Here is a 17,214-nt window from a genome sequence, read left to right on the forward strand (position 1 = left end):
GAATGAGAGGCAGCTGTGGTAATAGGCGGTGTAGATATTAGAGTTAATAAAATCATGTGGAAGAAGATGTATATGCATCTTGACCAAGTACAGCAGCGGCGGGAAAAGGCGTACCAGAGGAGGCTGGTGGGAGGAGCTGTAGGAGGACTGGCATGGAATAAATCAGACACATCAAACATATGGATGCCACATGTTTGAATCCGTTCCATTTATTACATTATATTGAGCCCGTCCTCCTATAGCTCCTCCCACCAGCGACCTCTGGGGTGTACATTAGCCTGTCCCACTGCAACACCGGATGGAACCTGACCTCTAATCCCCCCCCCCCCTTTACCGTCAGATTGATATTAATAATAAGCAGCCCATAGCATTCCTTTATTAAGTTAACATAAAGGGGTTAGATGGACTGTGTAACTCAAACACACACACACTATTGTTGTGTGGATGGAGGGGGGTTGTTATGGTGGTGGACGGCTGTGTGTGTAGGCTACCAAATTAACAACCAACCAGCTAAATGGAGGTAAACATCATGCGTGGACAGTAAATCTTGGTGGGTATTGGTTAGGTCTGACTTGCTAGAGTCAAATTATGACTCCAGCAAACCTATATAGCCATAGGTTTAGACAACAGTAAACATACTGTAGCAACTCACCACCACACTGAACCAAGGAAGCCCTTAAATAATAAAATTTTGGCTCTACAAACAAAGCCATAGAGTGGACAAACCACCACCATAAACAGTGTATGATAAAAGCCTGGAAATGTAATTAAAACAATAAATCCAGCCAAGGCATTACTGGACCAACTCACGTCCTCTCTCTTCAGCCCTGTATGAACGTCTCTCTCTAGTGACCACCAGCACTATGCTCAGTCCAGTACACGCCGAGACACTAAACCACTGGATTGGCTGGACCCTGAGACTAGGCCTTCGTCTGCAGCATGCAAAACCCCACACACTCAGATGATTTCAACCATATTTTACCAGCAGCTCAAGGGAAATAGATATACACTGAATGAACACCACATCAGGTAATCCCGACGTGACCATGATATCCAATCCCTGGACAGCAGGGCCACGCATTATTACCAGGGTCGGGGTAATGGTCAATACCATTTAAATTCCAGTCAAATCAGGAAGTACACTGAAATTCCAATTCCTATTCTCTTCAATGCTTTTCAATGAAGAACACACCCTCCCGGGTGGCGCAGTGGTTAAGGGCGCTGTACTGCAGCGCCAGCTGTGCCACCAGAGATTCTGGGTTCGCACCCAGGCTCTGGGAGGTCCGTGGGGCGACGCACAATTGGCATAGAGTCGTCCGGGTTAGGGAGGGTTTGGCCGGTAGGGATTGTCAAGAATGTTGAACACAAGGTTTTCGTCTGTCATAATGTGTGGCCCTGCTGTCCAGGGATTGGACAGGGACTACACATCTGGGTACACAGACCCATGTGACCGACTGGGTTCACTCACCCTATGGATGGCTATTTGCTGCAGAAACTCACCCAACAGCAGGCCTTGACCAGCAACTTCAGGTGTCCACAGTCCTTCTCCACAGCCACTGATAGTATTGCAGCTAATAACAAATCCATGTAATATTTCCTCGTTTCATTTGAAATTAAATAAATGTTTATCATATAACATGTTCTGGTATCACATCAATATGGGATTGGCCTATTTTTTTACATGTACATATATTGAGAACCCAAGGGTTCTTGAGTTCTCAATTGAAAGTACGGACCACAGCTGGACCAATGAACTGCAGTCCCGATGCATTGTTTTAACATTTAGAAACTGCATTAATCCTCACTAGCAATACAGTTTTGGAAACCTTTGGAACTTAACTTTTCTATAAGCTTGAACGAATCTTTCAAAAACAACATATACACTTACTGAGCGCAGTTTAGCAAAGGTACACCTGGCTTTATTCACAGAACGCCTCGACTATGACACCCCCTCAACTTTGTCTGTGCGGTTGGTACTGTAGCAGCTCGAAGTTGAAATTCCTATCACCTGGCAAATGCACAAAACCATTTAAAAACCTGTTAGCATGCCTGCATCGTGTGCATGTACTTCCCGTCTTGCGCACGTGCCTTCAGTCATGAGGAAACACATCTTGATTGCCACACATAGATAGACCTGTGTTTTAGCCCTTCTGCTTTGCTGAAAAGAAAGTATGTCATTGTGGTATGGGTCAGACTGACCCGCACACTAAAATAATCAAGTAAAAACAGCCCAAACTTCATTTTGTCTTGTCAGACTTTTCAGAAAGAAGAAATACAAGAACATTTGATTTCAAAAACTCGATATTTAAGAACTATTTGTTGAACATATTTCCTTTCTCACAAACAAGCGTTTTCTGTTTGGAGCTCATTTTTGCATGTCTGTGTCAGAGATCTGCTGCTCTCACACTGAGAAGGAGAAGCTTGGGAAAGCTCCTTTTCACCCAAACATAATTGTAAAAGTGCAACCAGAACCAGTCAAAACAATATACATCAAAGCCACGTGTTTATTATGGACCTGTGCAAATATCTATACACATGAAAGCCTCTGGGTCAAAATGACCCACAACATCATGTTTGTCTACAAAATCTACACAGACATTACAACACACATCAGTATGGACACATTTTGAAGTTAGGTTCATGACCCTAAATGAGGAAAAGTAATTTAATATCATGGAGAAAAAGGGAGGTTAACTAGTATTTTAGACAACTCTAAAGTAGTAATATCCACTTTCCTGTGGACATTTTGTCAAAAATTTTGACCAGCTGAAGGACCAAGACCACGGACAATCGGCAGAGTAAGTTCAAATATTCAACATTTGTATTCAATATTTGTATTGTATTCACCATTTGTAACAGACGAGGGACGTTTAGGTTTTTTATAACTGTGCGTGGTGTTTCCTAACACAATTGACATTGCCACGTTTAATGACTACCTCTCACCTTGCCCTCGCATTTCCATTGGACCATTCCATTCCATTCCACATTTCCGTCTGAATCACGTGATTCTCCTAAACTGGGTAGTGTATTTTTTAAATAAATAAGTATGAAAGTTATTAAATATTTAAGTTCTAAATATTTCCAAAACTGTATTTTGTGCGAGGTGTAGTAGCCCATTTGTGTTTCGACAGAGCATTTGGGCAGGGTCGGAGAGTCTGGCCATTCCCTCAGTCCAATAATGGCTCAATGGAATTGGAGTCATGAGTAAGGATAACTTTGTACGGAAAGCCACTTTAACATTACATTATTTTCATTTTTTATATCAATAATTGTATTGATTTTTTTCAATAATTGAGTTTTGAAATGTTTATATCAATAATAGATTTGTTTTAAATCAATACTTCAAATATTTTGTATCAAAAATGGTTTGGTATCAAATATTTCAAATGATTGATATCAATAATTACATTTTGGGGAAAAAAATATAATTATTGGTATTGATACTTACACTTTTTATATCAATAATTGTCGAATGATAGATATATTAGCATATATTTAGCATTATTAAGACTGAAAACAAATCAGCTTCAAGAGCCTTTGAGTGTCAATTAAGTATTTAAATTATTTATAAGGAAGTGGAACGCGGCCATGTTGCTCACCTGTTACTTCCTGTCAGTGGGAGAACCTGTCAGGAGCATGTAAATGTGATCCCGCCCCCATGAAGGTCATTATCGTATATTTGTTATATATATATAAAAAATTAGAATTACTTATATAGATAATTTAATTTGATATAAACTGTGTAGCCTACCTTTACAAGTATGAATTGAAGACATTCAGCAGGTCTTGGTCGACAGTAAAAATTGATAAAAAGTTTGCCAATTGTTTAAGGTAAAATTAACACGTTTGCGTTTCGGCCCTAGGATTTCAAAGTCATCTTCCTATTTTTTGTGTTTCATGGCGGTGTGCAATCAATGTCAAGGTGGTCAAGTTATTCAGAGATATTAACGAATGAGGTTTTCATATATGTTAATGGCCTACCCAAAGTCGGTCCTGGGTGCACGTTTTTGTTTTTGCCCTAGCACTACACAGCTGATTCAAATATTAAAAGCTTAACGTGCACCACAGGACAGACTTTAGGGGACCCTCGGTTAAGGACAAATCACTAATCACAATGGGAATACAAACAAAACATTATGCGATTGGTAAATTAATTGGTAACTCTGACCTATTGGCATGCACGCAATTGAACAAGCTTTCCAATGTCATTTAAAATGCAGCAGATGGCAGCACTTTATCATGTTAACACCTTTGAGCGCTCGACAACTACATATTTACACAAACTAGTGGGATGAATGGTGAATAGAAGTTGAAGAGCAAGTTTTAGATTTAAAATATATTTGCTGGAGAAATGAAGGTCATGATGCACGACATAGCACATTGAACATGAACCCCCTCAGTGACAGAGCTGCATGCACCTGCACTTTACCTCCGTTTGATATGCGTTTACAATGTCGTGCTTAATTGCATTTTACTACGTCATATTACTTGTGAATTTACACATATTACACACTCAGAAACCAATTCTGTCAGCAACTGTTCAGTGGACTTTTTGGGGAGGTGGGTTCCTGGTTCCACCCGATGTTTGTGTCTCAAAATACAGATTCCATGTTGGCCACCTGACCATTTAGGTTTGAGTCACGTGATCCGTTCTCCATCCTCGCCATTTTGCAGTGTGAGAGACAGAGGCCACTTTTTACTGCTACAGGATAAAGACCGTTTTTTATTTTTTATGTTTTGAGGCCAAAGATCACTCAGAATTGCCGAATCAGTAAGTACTTACCTAACCGACACATAAAAGTCGCATGATCCGTTGACATTTATTAAACGAGAAGCCAATTAAACAGCTAGATGTCTTTTACAGTGTGTGTGTAATAGAGACTCGTGTGCTAGCCTAGCTTCAAGTGGCTGTCTTGTTGTCATGTACAGTGCGTGTCCTGTCCCCTTTTCCCCCAGATAAAGAATGTATATCTCTAGCGTTGGACTCCATCTTATCGACACACCTACGCTATTACTGTGGCTATGTTACCTGGCATTTAGCTAGCTATGAGGTTTTACACATTTTGCTTTCGTCAACCATCCACGCCTCGGTGTGCATTTATTTTTAGCCCGTTATGTCAGAGGGCAGTCCCCCTAGTCATGCACACATATCGATATCCCTGTTCATCTAGTTATCTAGCTACTAAGCCAAAGTGGTCAGCTACCAAACCCTAGCTAAATCCTTAATATTACTTGAAAGTCTTGGATTTTAACAATCACTACAGTATTCATCATACAGTAGTTTGGATTGTGCAAACGGGTGGGTATAATTTGTGGATCGTTCCAACAGGAATCTGTTCCAAAAACGTCATAAAGTACAATGTTCAACTAGTTGACGAATAGGCATCAATCAACTCACCACGTAGCTTATATTCTTAACGTGTTGTCCATGGGCTACCAGAGTGAGGACAGACATTTTCCGGAATAAACGTAGTGAGTGAAAAAAAGCGTATTTAAATAGCCCACCTGATATCATACTGAGTTTTTGGGACAGATTCTTGTTGGAACGTTCCACAAATTATACCGCACTGTGCAAACAGCTATTTGCCTACCCAAAACCTTTGTCACTTTTGCAGAAGGAACACCAAGTAGTACAGTACTGGAGAAGGTTCAGGGATATTTAGGCACAGGCTATTCCTTAAAAGCAGAACCCAAAGAAAAGGGAACCTGATTGTGGTCAGAAAGGGGAAAGTGTGGTACCAATTGCAGACTTTAATGTGCTTAACCACAGGAATGTCTTCCTCTAATGTGGCACTGGTAAATAATCATTCATCCTTATTAAAGTATCATTGATCTGCTTGACTGAATTACCACAGTGGTTCCTATCAAATATAATTATTGGATTTAGGAATGGTAAAACTAAATTAGGACTTTCAAAGTTCAGTACTGTACTCTGTGTGTACTCTGTGACCCCTGCTATGTTTTGCACATTTGCCCCAGCCAGGTCATGAACCTAGTAACACAACAGGTTTCTTTCTCAGTGTAGGCCTAAACAGATTTTGTCAACATTCGTTTGTGTGTGTCTAAGATGGAAAGAAGCACATTTGCAAAGAGAGCAATACGATATTTGTAAGATGAGTGTGGTAGTTTAAGTGGCTTGTTTTGCTTCCTCCAGGCATGGAGGACAGCAGTGGAGTTGCCATCCTGCTCCCCCTCTCTAGAGGCCAACAGGAGACTGTCTTCATCCCTGAAAGGGTGGAAACGCCTCCAGGTACCCAGATGGAGCCTAGGGATGATGACCAGAGGCAGCAGCAGGCCGCAGACTCCCTCATCGAGGTGATCGAGAAGCTCAGCAAGATCGTGGAGAAGCGCCCACGTCGATGTACCCTGGCTGGGAAGAAGAGAGCCCTCATGTCCTGTGCCTCCATCAGAGTCCCAGAGATCAGGGAGGGCAGTGGTGGATCCTCCCCCTGCAAGAGAGTCCGGGAAGTGGAGGAAGAGGTAAAAGAGGAGGAGATCAAGCCAGACAACAGTGCCCCTGCTGGCAGCAGTAGGACCATCACCTGTTACCAGTGCAGCCTGTGTCGGTTCCTGTCCCCGACCTTGAGCCTGCTGAAGGAGCACCTGCGGCAGCACGATGAGCAGCACAGTGACCTCATCCTCATGTGTTCTGAGTGTCGTTTCACCTCCAGCCACCAGGAGGAGCTAGAGGCCCATGTCAGGCTCCACTTCGACCGCAGCAACTCCAACAAGAACCCTGTATCCAGCCAGCAGGCCAGAGAGGGGAATGAGGACTTGGGGATGGGGGGTAGTGTGGAGGATGTTGTGTTCAAAACAGCCATGGACTGTGCTGAGGAGATCCCTGCTAAGAAGAAGTGGTACAGCTATGAGGAGTCTGGGATGTACCGCTGCCTGATCTGCAGCTATGTGTGTGGACAGCAGCGAATGCTAAAGACTCATGCATGGAAGCACGCAGGTCTGGTGGACTGCTCTTACCCGATCTTTGAGGACGAGGCAGTGGCACCTTCCAGACAAGAAGCACCAGCACCTCCTGTAGCTCCTCCTGCAGAGGAAGCCATAGTGGTCCTCACCCCGGTCCCAGAGAACTCCCAGAACCTCAACAAGATGTCCACCTTCCAGATTGACCTCTGTGCCCCTGTGGCGGAGTGTAGGAATGAGGCCAGGACAGAGCCAATCACAGAGGAGAGGCTATCTAAAGACTCAGAGCCTATGTTGGAGGTACAGGTGACCACAGAGACGGAGGTGGAACTTGTACAGGACTGTCATCAAATTACAAGCACAACAGACAGCCTCCTGTCATCAGCCCAGAAGATCATCAGCTGCAGTCCCAACAGTGCCGGCCATGTCAACGTCATAGTGGAGCGACTGCCGTGTGCAGAGGAACCCGTGGCCACCCAGCCCCTCCTCCCCAGCCCAGAGGTGGGCAGAGACGAGAGCCTGCTGGCTGCAGAGGAGACGGGCCATGTGGAGAACCAGCCAATGCTTGCTTACAAGGACGAGCAGCAGGAGGTGGTGATTTGCTGGAGCAACAGTGAGAGGCAGCAGACCACCACGGACCCTCCACGTGACGAGAATGCTCCCCCAGCCCGCAGGAGGACCCACTCTGAGTCTCTAAGGCTACACTCCCTGGCTGCTGAAGCTCTGGTGGCCATGCCCATGAGGACAGCGGAGCACATCAGGAGCATCGTGGGTCAATGCTCCCAGAGCCCTGACACGGGCCAGAGGCTCCTGGAGATGGCCACGGCTGCAGCAGTTTCAGCCGACAGAGCCCCTGCAGCGGTAGAGGAGCTGGCAGGAGTGGGCAGTGTGGGGTCAGCCCTGGTAGACCTGGAGCTACAGGGGTCCAGCGAGTACGGGCTGGCTGAGGGCCCCACCAAGGCTGGCATCAGCCTGTCCCTGCTGACGGTCATAGAGAGGCTGAAGGAGCGCTCGGACCAGAACGCCTCAGATGATGACATCCTGAAGGAGCTCCAGGACAACGCCCAGAGCCAGCACGCCGGGGAGGTCAGCGCCTGTGGAGGGGGGGACCCGGGTAACCCTGGTGGGGGTCTGGTGGACTACATCCCTGGCAGCGAGAGGCCCTACCGCTGTCGCCTGTGTCGCTACAGCAGTGGGAACAAGGGCTACATCAAGCAGCACCTGCGAGTACACCGCCAGAGACAGCCCTACCAGTGTCCCATCTGTGAACACATTGCCCTGGACAGCAAAGATCTAGAGGGCCACATGATCAACCACTGCAAGACCAGGGTGTACCACTGCAAGCAGTGTACTGAGGCCTTCTATTACAAAGTGAGTAGAAGGACTGAAGAGAGCGGAATTAGGACAGACTGTGCGCCTCAATGTCCCCGGGCAGGGATGTATTATTGAAGTGGCTCCTACCTCTAGGAGAGAATATTGCTCTTGAGTTTTTGTTTCTCCATGACCCAAATGACAGTAATTTAAGATGAACTGATTGTTGAAGTGAGAGTTGAGGTGGACGTTTGTCTGGTTGGTGCAGTTGAAGAGGTTTAGTTTGATTCAGGGAGCAGAGAAGTAGCCTGTTGATTTCATTACCTTCATGAGACACCGCGTCCATTCCTGCAGACGTCATTAAGTCCGTCATACGTCTGTGGTTTTTTCGGACTCCATAGATAGAGATGTTTTTTTTTAGAGAGGGGAGGGTAGCCTGTGTGTTTTTTCCAGCCCCCAGAAGATCTCGTTAAGTTTTTATTTTTACTGTTGGCTTTATTACTGACCCTTTCCACAGAGTCAGCTGAGGAACCACGTTAGAGACCAGCACGGTTTGGGCGACACCAACGCAACACTAACCCCTGTCACTGAAACCACGGCAACCATGGAGGAATCTGAAAAGATGACAAATGACGGTGAGGAATTTGTCAAATGTATTTTTCAATGGAAAGAAGTGGAGGGCGCTCGACCAACGCGAGTCGAGGTGCAACCCCCCCCCCCCCCCTCCCCCCCCAAAAAATAATGTTTTATAAATTGAAAAGATAAAAGGGCAACGCTCGCTCACCATTAAAAATGCTTTTTATTTAGGCGACTATTAAAAGCTTGATGTTTCAGCCTTCATCAATGGCCTTCATCAGAACCATCAAGCCTTTAATAAAAATCTGGAATAAAATCATGTTTTTAATGGTGAGCGTTGCGCCAAGTGTGTTTTTCAACTTGACCAAACACGATCTGTCTTTTTAATCTAAATCAAAGAATGTTTCTGACTTATTATCCTCTCCACTACCCGTTTTGTTCATTTAATTTTATTGGCACCTCATCCTTTATCCACAATATTTAATGAGTGTTCCGCTCTCCAGATTCCATCAGTTCGCAGAAGGTGTACAGATGTGATGTGTGTGATTACAGCAGCTCCACGTACGTTGGAGTTCGGAACCACCGGAGGATCCATAACTCTGACAAGCCTTACAGGTTGGTGCTGTGTGTCTGCTGTCTGTGTTTTTAATAATGTCAATAGGATTCATCGTGATTGCAATCTGGATTCCTTAGGACTTGACATTCAAGTAAATTTGCCAGTGGCACACCAGGCCACTGCCAACCAAAAGCTACTGTCCCGAATTGGGAAAAAAAATACTGGCCTGGGTCAAGATCTCACAGGATAGTGGATGATCTGTGCATAATTACAATATCAGGTGATTTTATTTATAATTTGTGGCATGAGCAAGCTAGCCTGTAATAACCCTCCCTTCATACACAAATAATACAATTTTAACTTCCAAACAATATCATGTTCACATTGCACAATTATTTTTGTCCCTGAAAACAATCAATCTCAAGAAGGGTGTTATTGTTAGCAATTTTGAACAGTCAGCAGGCTACAGTTGTAGGGCCCTATAAAATCAGTTCCATATTTTGCTTGATATCGTTTTTGTTTTTCCGGGTTTCTGAATTTGTTCAGGTTTTCACACTTTTTTTTAAATAGAAAAAACAACAACATTTGGATGTTCCATTTTCAACAATGATTAAACCAGGTCTGGTAAGTATTTTGGGGAGGGTGTAGTTGCCCTTTTATTAAATTGTGCATCTAGCAAGAGACCACTGTTTGCCTAGTGGTATTTCTGTACTGTACAACCTTGTTAGCATACCCATTGCTGCCTTAGTTAGCAGTCACAGGTAGATAGATATAAGTAGAAACATCTTACCTACCTCCCCTACCGGCGTTGGTCTTCTGTGAGGTGCTCCACGCGACAACCAGTTGAGAGCTGAGTACTCTTGCTGTCTGACAGATGATACCCCTCAAACTAGATTAGGTTCATTTTAGTTATCCAGTAATTCTCCTCTTTCCATGTTACCGATGACGTAATCATGTTGCTTACTCAAATCCATCAACCAAGACACTGCATCTCAGTGCAAGAGGCGTCACTGCACTACCTGGTTTGAATCCAGGCTGCGTCACATCCGGCCGTGATTGGGAGTCCCATAGGGCAGCGCACAATTGGCCCAGCGTCGTCCGGGGTAGGCTGTCATTGTAAATAGGAATTTGTTCTTAACTGACTTGCCTAGTTAAAAAAAATAATAAGTATAGAATCTAGATGTTATGATACAGAGCTCCAGCAGGGGGCAGTGAGTGTTAGGTAAAGATCAACCTTGGCTGCAGTCTACAGCTGGAGTATTTCTCTCAACGCAGCACCCATGTAAGCGGATCGGCCCTGCTCTGTGTACACACACACACACACACTCGAGGCGGCGTCTGGGTGGGGGCTGGGGATCTTATTCTCTAAGGCCACACACATCTAGTTAGTTTTCATTTTTTACCACTATATACCCTCAATAGAGCCCTTTCATGCAGGGGAGTGCAGTCTTTCTACTCTTGTGCTTTAGTATCCTTGACTCACTTCAAACCACTCCACAGGGAAGCACACGCCTTTTAACTAAGGCCATCTTATCCATTTGAGCCACACAGTGTATCGCATCTCTGAACATTGTGCTGCCAGCTACCCTTTCAGCTTAGCCTCGAAACAAAATAGCCGTCAAGACAACAGTATGGCCCTCCAGGCTTTTCCTGCTGTACTAGCCAAAACAGAATAGTAAACGGAGCATAAACAGCCAAGCACAACATGAACTGTCTAACAACTAGGCCTGTACAGAGATATTCCCTCTAATTCTGGCCAACTCTCTGGTACCGTAGGTGCTGCAGCTGTGACTTTGCCACGACCAACATGAACAGCCTGAAGAGCCACATGAGGAGACATCCCCAGGAGCACCAGGCTGTCCAGCTACTGGAGCAGTACAGGTGAGGACCGGGTCAGGGTTCAGCTACTGGAGCAGTACAGGTGAGGACCGGCTCAGGGTTCAGCTACTGGAGCAGTACAGGTGAGGACCGGGTCAGGGTTCAGCTTCTGGAGCAGTACAGGTGAGGACCGGGTCAGGGTTCAGCTACTGGAGCAGTACAGGTGAGGACCGGCTCAGGGGGTTCGAGGTCAGAGAGGGGAGACTTGGGCAGGGGTGTGGGAGAGGTAGAGAAAGTAGGCCTATGTGCTTCGAAAGAGTCTGGGGATGGAGGAAGAGCCAAAGTGTAAGAAGAACCCATCTCATCGACCATCAGAAAGAGCTCCTAATGAACTCTGCTTTTAGTGTCGATATAGAGGATGTCTGGGTATATGGAGCATGATGTCGAGCAGTACAGATAAGCGGTATCAGAGCATGTGTGCCACTAGGTCTCTCCCTGAGGAGTCTTTAGTGCGGCTGATCCCTTTTGATATAATGGAGTTGAGGGGATTAGTGGACCCCAAGCAGCATATTAAATCAGCCGCTACTGCTACAGGCTTGATCCCGTTCATTTCTCTGTTCCTTTACCCCCCATCTCACGTACTCCTTTCGTTTTTCAGGTGTTCACTGTGTGGCTATGTGTGCAGTCACCCTCCGTCCCTCAAGTCTCACATGTGGAAGCACGCTGGCGATCAGAACTACAACTACGAGCAGGTGAACAAGGCCATCAACGAGGCCATCTCCCAGAGCGTCCGGTGAGTGTGGGGGGGGGGGGAGGTTTTAACGGTCTGCCTTTACCATCTGTAAAGCTTCTAGACTGAAGCCTGTGTTTGGGTCCCAGTGAACTGGGATGTGTAGGGTCATGTCTCTGTCTTGATGGTGAGCCTGCTCTCTCTCCCTGGCTGTAGTTCCCCCAGTGCCCCGCAGAAAGTTTCAGCAGTGGGGGAGGCAGTGGCAGAGCAGTCTGGTGTGGTGCATTGTGGGAAGAAGGAGAGGGTCTTTGTGGACCCAGCCCCACTAGCAGAGGTTCCTGTGGACAGTGTGTTTGGCGGTGGCTCAGGGCCAACAACAGAGCTCATCCAGTGGTCCTCCAGAGAGCAGGCCCCACAGAGCGACAACCCCCAGCACAGCCCCCAAGGGAAGGAGGGGGTCCAGTCCCGGGCCGGCATGGAGTATTGTGTGCTGCTGTTCTGCTGCTGTATCTGTGGCTTTGAGTCTACCAGCAAGGAGAGACTGATGGAGCACATGAAGGAACATGAGGGAGACATCATCAGCATCATCCTGAACAAGGAGCAGCAGGGAGCAGCCCAACCAGCAGAGGGCAGCACAGCACAGTGAGACAGCATTTACCCCTCCCCTTACCCCAACAAAGAACCAGGAACCTACCCCCTTACTCACACTGAGTCTGATTTTAACAACTGTACCTTGCATCTTGTTTTCTGGTTCTTAATTTTATGAACTTAACAGAAGGTTACAAAAAGTGTATCAGTTGGAGCTCAGACATACAGAAAATTGGAAAACTCCCATTTCAAGGCGTTGCAGTAAAATGTTCTACCTGAACAAGTTCAGACACGTTTAATACCTCAGAAAACAGACATTTCCATATTTTCAAATGGAGCTCAGTCCATTCTACTCAGCAAACATATATTGACCACATGGCAGCTTTTGTATTAAAATACTGTAATATAATTTAATATATTTAATCCTTCACATTTATAGTTTATCTGTGGCACCTGCCCTAGGCTGTACAGAGATGCCATCTACTTGCATGTTGTGTTCATCTTAGCTATATTCAAAATGGGTTAATACAACCTGGTCTCAGAGCATTTCGTATTATTCTGTACATAAATCTGAGACAATCGATATTTTGCAAATTTGTAACGACTAATGTTAGCCACCTAGCTAGAATTTGTAACGTTGCATACGTTTAGCAAATTCATAACACGTTGTACGTTTTGCAAATTCGTTACATATAATACAAATTGTAGTTCTTAACATATCATTATGAAATGGATGATTTACTTCCACAAATTAATACATACCATACAAAATGTAACACATCATACTAATTTGAGTGTCCTGGATTTACGTTTACGATGTTACGTCTAGTCTATGAGACCAGGCTGGTTAATAATATGTATCAATGTAGGCCTATGCATGTTGGTTTCCGTTATGTCGGAGCAAAGGAAAAGCCTTATTTTATTTAATTCACTGTTTGATTCTATTTTGACCTATTGGACCTCTGGTACGTTTATGGTAATGATGGGCCACTTGAGGGTGGTTTCCTAAAGCTGTAGGATAGATAGGCTGGCACTAGTTGTTGTTTTACCAACATTCACCACGGCGTCAAGGCTTCTTGAGGCAGAAATCGGTTAGGAAGGAATTTCTACGGTACGATCAGTCAATTATGGTGCATATTAGTGGTCATTTTAGACCCCGGCGAGATGGTAAATGGACAATCATTGAACTTTGATTGCAGCCAACACCCAACTGTGTTTAGCTTCGGCTACGTATTACTGTTCTGATTACGATAATCATTTCTAGATTCAAGTTTTAGCTCAACAATTGCCAAGTTGATCCCTTGAATATGGTAAGCAGTTCCCAAAGTTTCTCCACATAGGCCTAGCACTTGTCGATAATGGATGGCTGGAGTGATTGACATCCTAGCACAGAGCGGTGTGCTAGCATAGTAAACCTATGAATGAACCTGCTATTCCTATCTTTGTGTGCTGTGTTGACCAATAGCGGAGGGTGATGTATATGACCAGCTTTTCAAGTGATGGGGCCTATAGGCTACTGTAGACTGACGTTGGATATGGTGTTTTCCGTTTGACTACCTCTGCTAAAGTATTTCCAAACTTCACTCACCTTTCCATTTAGTTTCACACTAAACATGCTTTGGTATGCAGAGTGGTGACTTGGAAATCATTTCCATGCCCTTACTGTTTTTATGTAGACAGATAGGTGTAGGGAATTATGATCAAATTAAATATCCATAATTTGAGGGATTTCTGGATTTGCGTTTGTGTAGCTCAATGTGTCAAATAAATGAAATCGTTATCTTCTGCACGCTGAAATTCTCATTATAATGGCAGATTATTCCCATGTTAATTTACAATTCAAAGTACTAACGTCAGGAAGACCGTGACGGTCTGCATTTAAACCGCACTTAATTCCCCCACCCCCAATTTACATAGTTTGCATTTTAATTAGTGGTTCAGTGAATTAAAGCAAGAGACAAGCAAGCAGAACCACATGCTGATCATAGGCCACTTTCTGCTACGTATAATCTATCTGGGGGGTTTATATGATTCTATTTGTGGACGTACTGTAGTGCAGCTTCTTGCTGTGTCTTTCTGAAAGCCTAATGATCGTCTTACCTATGCAGACCATGAGACAGAGGGGATACGGTGGGAAAGGGAACTGACTAGTGGCCTAAGTGAATTGATTGGTGGTTGTGGGTCAGAGGTGCAAATAGTTTTGGATAGATCTGACGTCGTATTTCTTGTGGGAAAGCTTCAGGTTATCTGAATGTTCAATGTGACAAACACATTGGCGCTGCAGATGTTAACTCAAACCGGTGCTCCTGGCACCTACTACCAGACCCCGTTCATAGGCACTTAAATATTTTGTCTTGCCCAATCCCCCTCTTGAGTGGCACACACACACACAATCCATGACTAAATTGTGCTAATACATTTGTTCCGTAGTTGATGTCCAGACTGCTGGCGAAATTGCATACTCAATTAGATATATTACTATGCTTATTTATCTCTTATACTACTTGTTATTTGTCTATTTGATTTGGAAATGTTAGATTTCAGATGGTGATGCATCCATGTGAGTCTACCACTCTGGCTTTCATTTCAGAAATTAGGCGATGAACTGACATGAGAACCTGGATGGGAGGGAAAGGTTCTTCTAGGTTGTGTGACATCTGATGTGGATGATTTTGACATGTTCTTTGTTTGACTTAACCAACCCTTATCCCCAGGTCCCTACTCAATTCAACTACAGGGTGCCATGTGATGCGTAACCGTCAATAGATTGTGCATTTTCAAAGACATTTTAATGTGCTATTTTTGCTCATCCTGTCAACGTTTGTGCCTTTTTTTGGTCTTTGAGTCTCTGAGAGTCTCTCGTAGTCATTAGCTAGCTATTTGTTATAGGCTATATCTGCCCGCGGGTGCTGTTGTGCGCCCATCTGTTCAGAATGATAATCCAAGGAGGTCGTGGGTGTTATTCAGTCAAAGCTGAATAGCCTCTGTAACGCCAACCCCTTGCTCTGTGATGTATCCCACACACTGGTTGGAGCAACGTTGTTTCCACATTTCAATAAAATGACATTGAACCAATGTGGAATAGATGTTGAATTGACGTCAGTGCCCAGTGGACTGGGCCTGTACATAATTAGTTGAAATACTGTAGTATTGCAAACTGACATTTTTTTTTTTATAATCTATTTTTTAAATATATTGTAAAGAAAAAACACTAAGTCCAATGTTTTTTTTGTTGCTGAAATAAATACATTTGCTAAAATGTTGGAAAATGGGTGTGCTTTTTAATTGGCTATAAAATGTATTTGCGGGGAGTGTTATTTTTTTTACACAGAGCTGTATGTGTTTCGAGCCAAAGTTAGAGAAGGTGATATCTCTCACTTTTTACACTGTTAATTAACGCTGTTCAGTGCTTAACTTGTTTCAAGTTCAGTGTGTATTCGCTCCGGAGGCCACAGAGCGATGCTTGCTATCTATTTATTTTGAGCATCATAGACAGTATTATGTCATATCTTTGCCTATGTATTTTTGTAATAAATACTTTGTGGATGAACTGTGGTTGTTTTTTTTTCAAAAGAACAAGTGTCTGGGTCATTCCATATGATTTATTAAATCACTTTTTGGCAGCACCCCTTTTGATTTAAATGAAGGCTTCCATACATGTTTGCCCATGGTAGAAGTGGTCAGAAAGTGACCTGTTGGACCTGAAGAACAAAACATTCAGGAGTTAAAGGTGCTCAAAGTTGACCCATTTTGCATACCCCACCCTACCATGAGAGAGTCATGTCTTCATTACTGAAAAAGATAAACGGTTGAGTTTATCATTTGAAAGTTTACAAACAAGGTTGTCAAACTATTTTATTTATTGAAAAAGTTTTTGGTAAAATTGTATTTTTTTTTAACCTTTACGCATTTTTAGTTAATTGTTACTAAACTTCAAAATTGTGTTTATATGATCATATGCACAGTGTACAAAATATTAGGAACACCTTCCTAATATTAAGCTGCACCACTTTTTGTCCTCAGAACACCCTCAATTTGTCAGGGCATGGACTCTAAAGTGTCAAATGATAAACGCAGCAGTGTTGCATTTCAACAGTGTACCTGCTAAATTGGAGTGGTATGAAGGAATATGTCCAATCAATTGAATTTACCACTGGGGGACTCCCAAGTTGTAGAAACATCTCAAAGATGCTCAATGGAAACAATGGGTAAGGCCTATGACCAAGAAGGAGAGTGATGGAGTGCTGCATCAGATGACCTGGCCTCCACATCACTCAACCGCAACCCAATTGAGATGGTTTGGGTTGAGTTGGACCGTGGAGTGAAGGAAAAGCATCCAACAAGTGCTCAGCATATGTGGGAACTCCTTCAAGACTGTTGTAAAAAGAATTCCAGGTAAAGCTGGTTGAGAGAATGCCAAGACTGCAAAGCTGCCATCAAGGCAAAGGGTGGCTACTTTGAAGAATCTCAACTATAAAATATATTTTGACTTGTTTAACACTTTTTTTGGATACTACATGATTCCATATGTGTTATTTCATAGTTGTGATGTCTTCACTATTATTCTACAATGTTGAAAATAGTAAAAATACAGAAAAACCCTTGTAAGAGTAGGTGTGTCAACTTTTGATTGGTACTGTATATATATATATATATATATATATATATATTTTTTTTTTTTTTTTTAAATAATGTTTTTGACTGCACTGGGCCTTCA

General features: G+C 43.7%; 1 protein-coding gene across 1 annotated transcript; it reads left to right on the forward strand.

The window, feature by feature from the left end:
• Window positions 1–4,511: 4,511 nt before the first annotated feature.
• On the forward strand, window positions 4,512–16,047 carry LOC110506383 (zinc finger protein 507). Its single transcript, XM_021585960.3, has 7 exons — window positions 4,512–4,771; window positions 6,155–8,289; window positions 8,747–8,864; window positions 9,309–9,420; window positions 11,138–11,242; window positions 11,838–11,972; window positions 12,126–16,047. Exons 2-7 carry the CDS (start codon window positions 6,157–6,159, stop codon window positions 12,553–12,555), a joined length of 3,033 nt encoding a protein of 1,010 aa, XP_021441635.3. The 5' UTR covers window positions 4,512–4,771; window positions 6,155–6,156; the 3' UTR covers window positions 12,556–16,047.
• Window positions 16,048–17,214: the final 1,167 nt, after the last annotated feature.

The sequence above is a fragment of the Oncorhynchus mykiss genome, chromosome 26 (assembly GCF_057628025.1).
Source record: "Oncorhynchus mykiss isolate SJ-2025 chromosome 26, ASM5762802v1, whole genome shotgun sequence".
NCBI lineage: Eukaryota > Metazoa > Chordata > Actinopteri > Salmoniformes > Salmonidae > Oncorhynchus > Oncorhynchus mykiss.

What these genes read in the sequence shown, in the direction of transcription:
- LOC110506383 (XM_021585960.3), top strand. Translation starts at nt 6,157, where the DNA reads ATGGAGGACAGCAGTGGAGTTGCCATCCTGCTCCCCCTCTCTAGAGGC. An exon ending in CTGAGGCCTTCTATTACAAA is followed by an intron (nt 8,290 to 8,746) that starts GTGAGTAGAAGG and finishes CCCTTTCCACAG; the next exon opens with AGTCAGCTGAGGAACCACGT. An exon ending in AACTCTGACAAGCCTTACAG is followed by an intron (nt 9,421 to 11,137) that starts GTTGGTGCTGTG and finishes CTGGTACCGTAG; the next exon opens with GTGCTGCAGCTGTGACTTTG.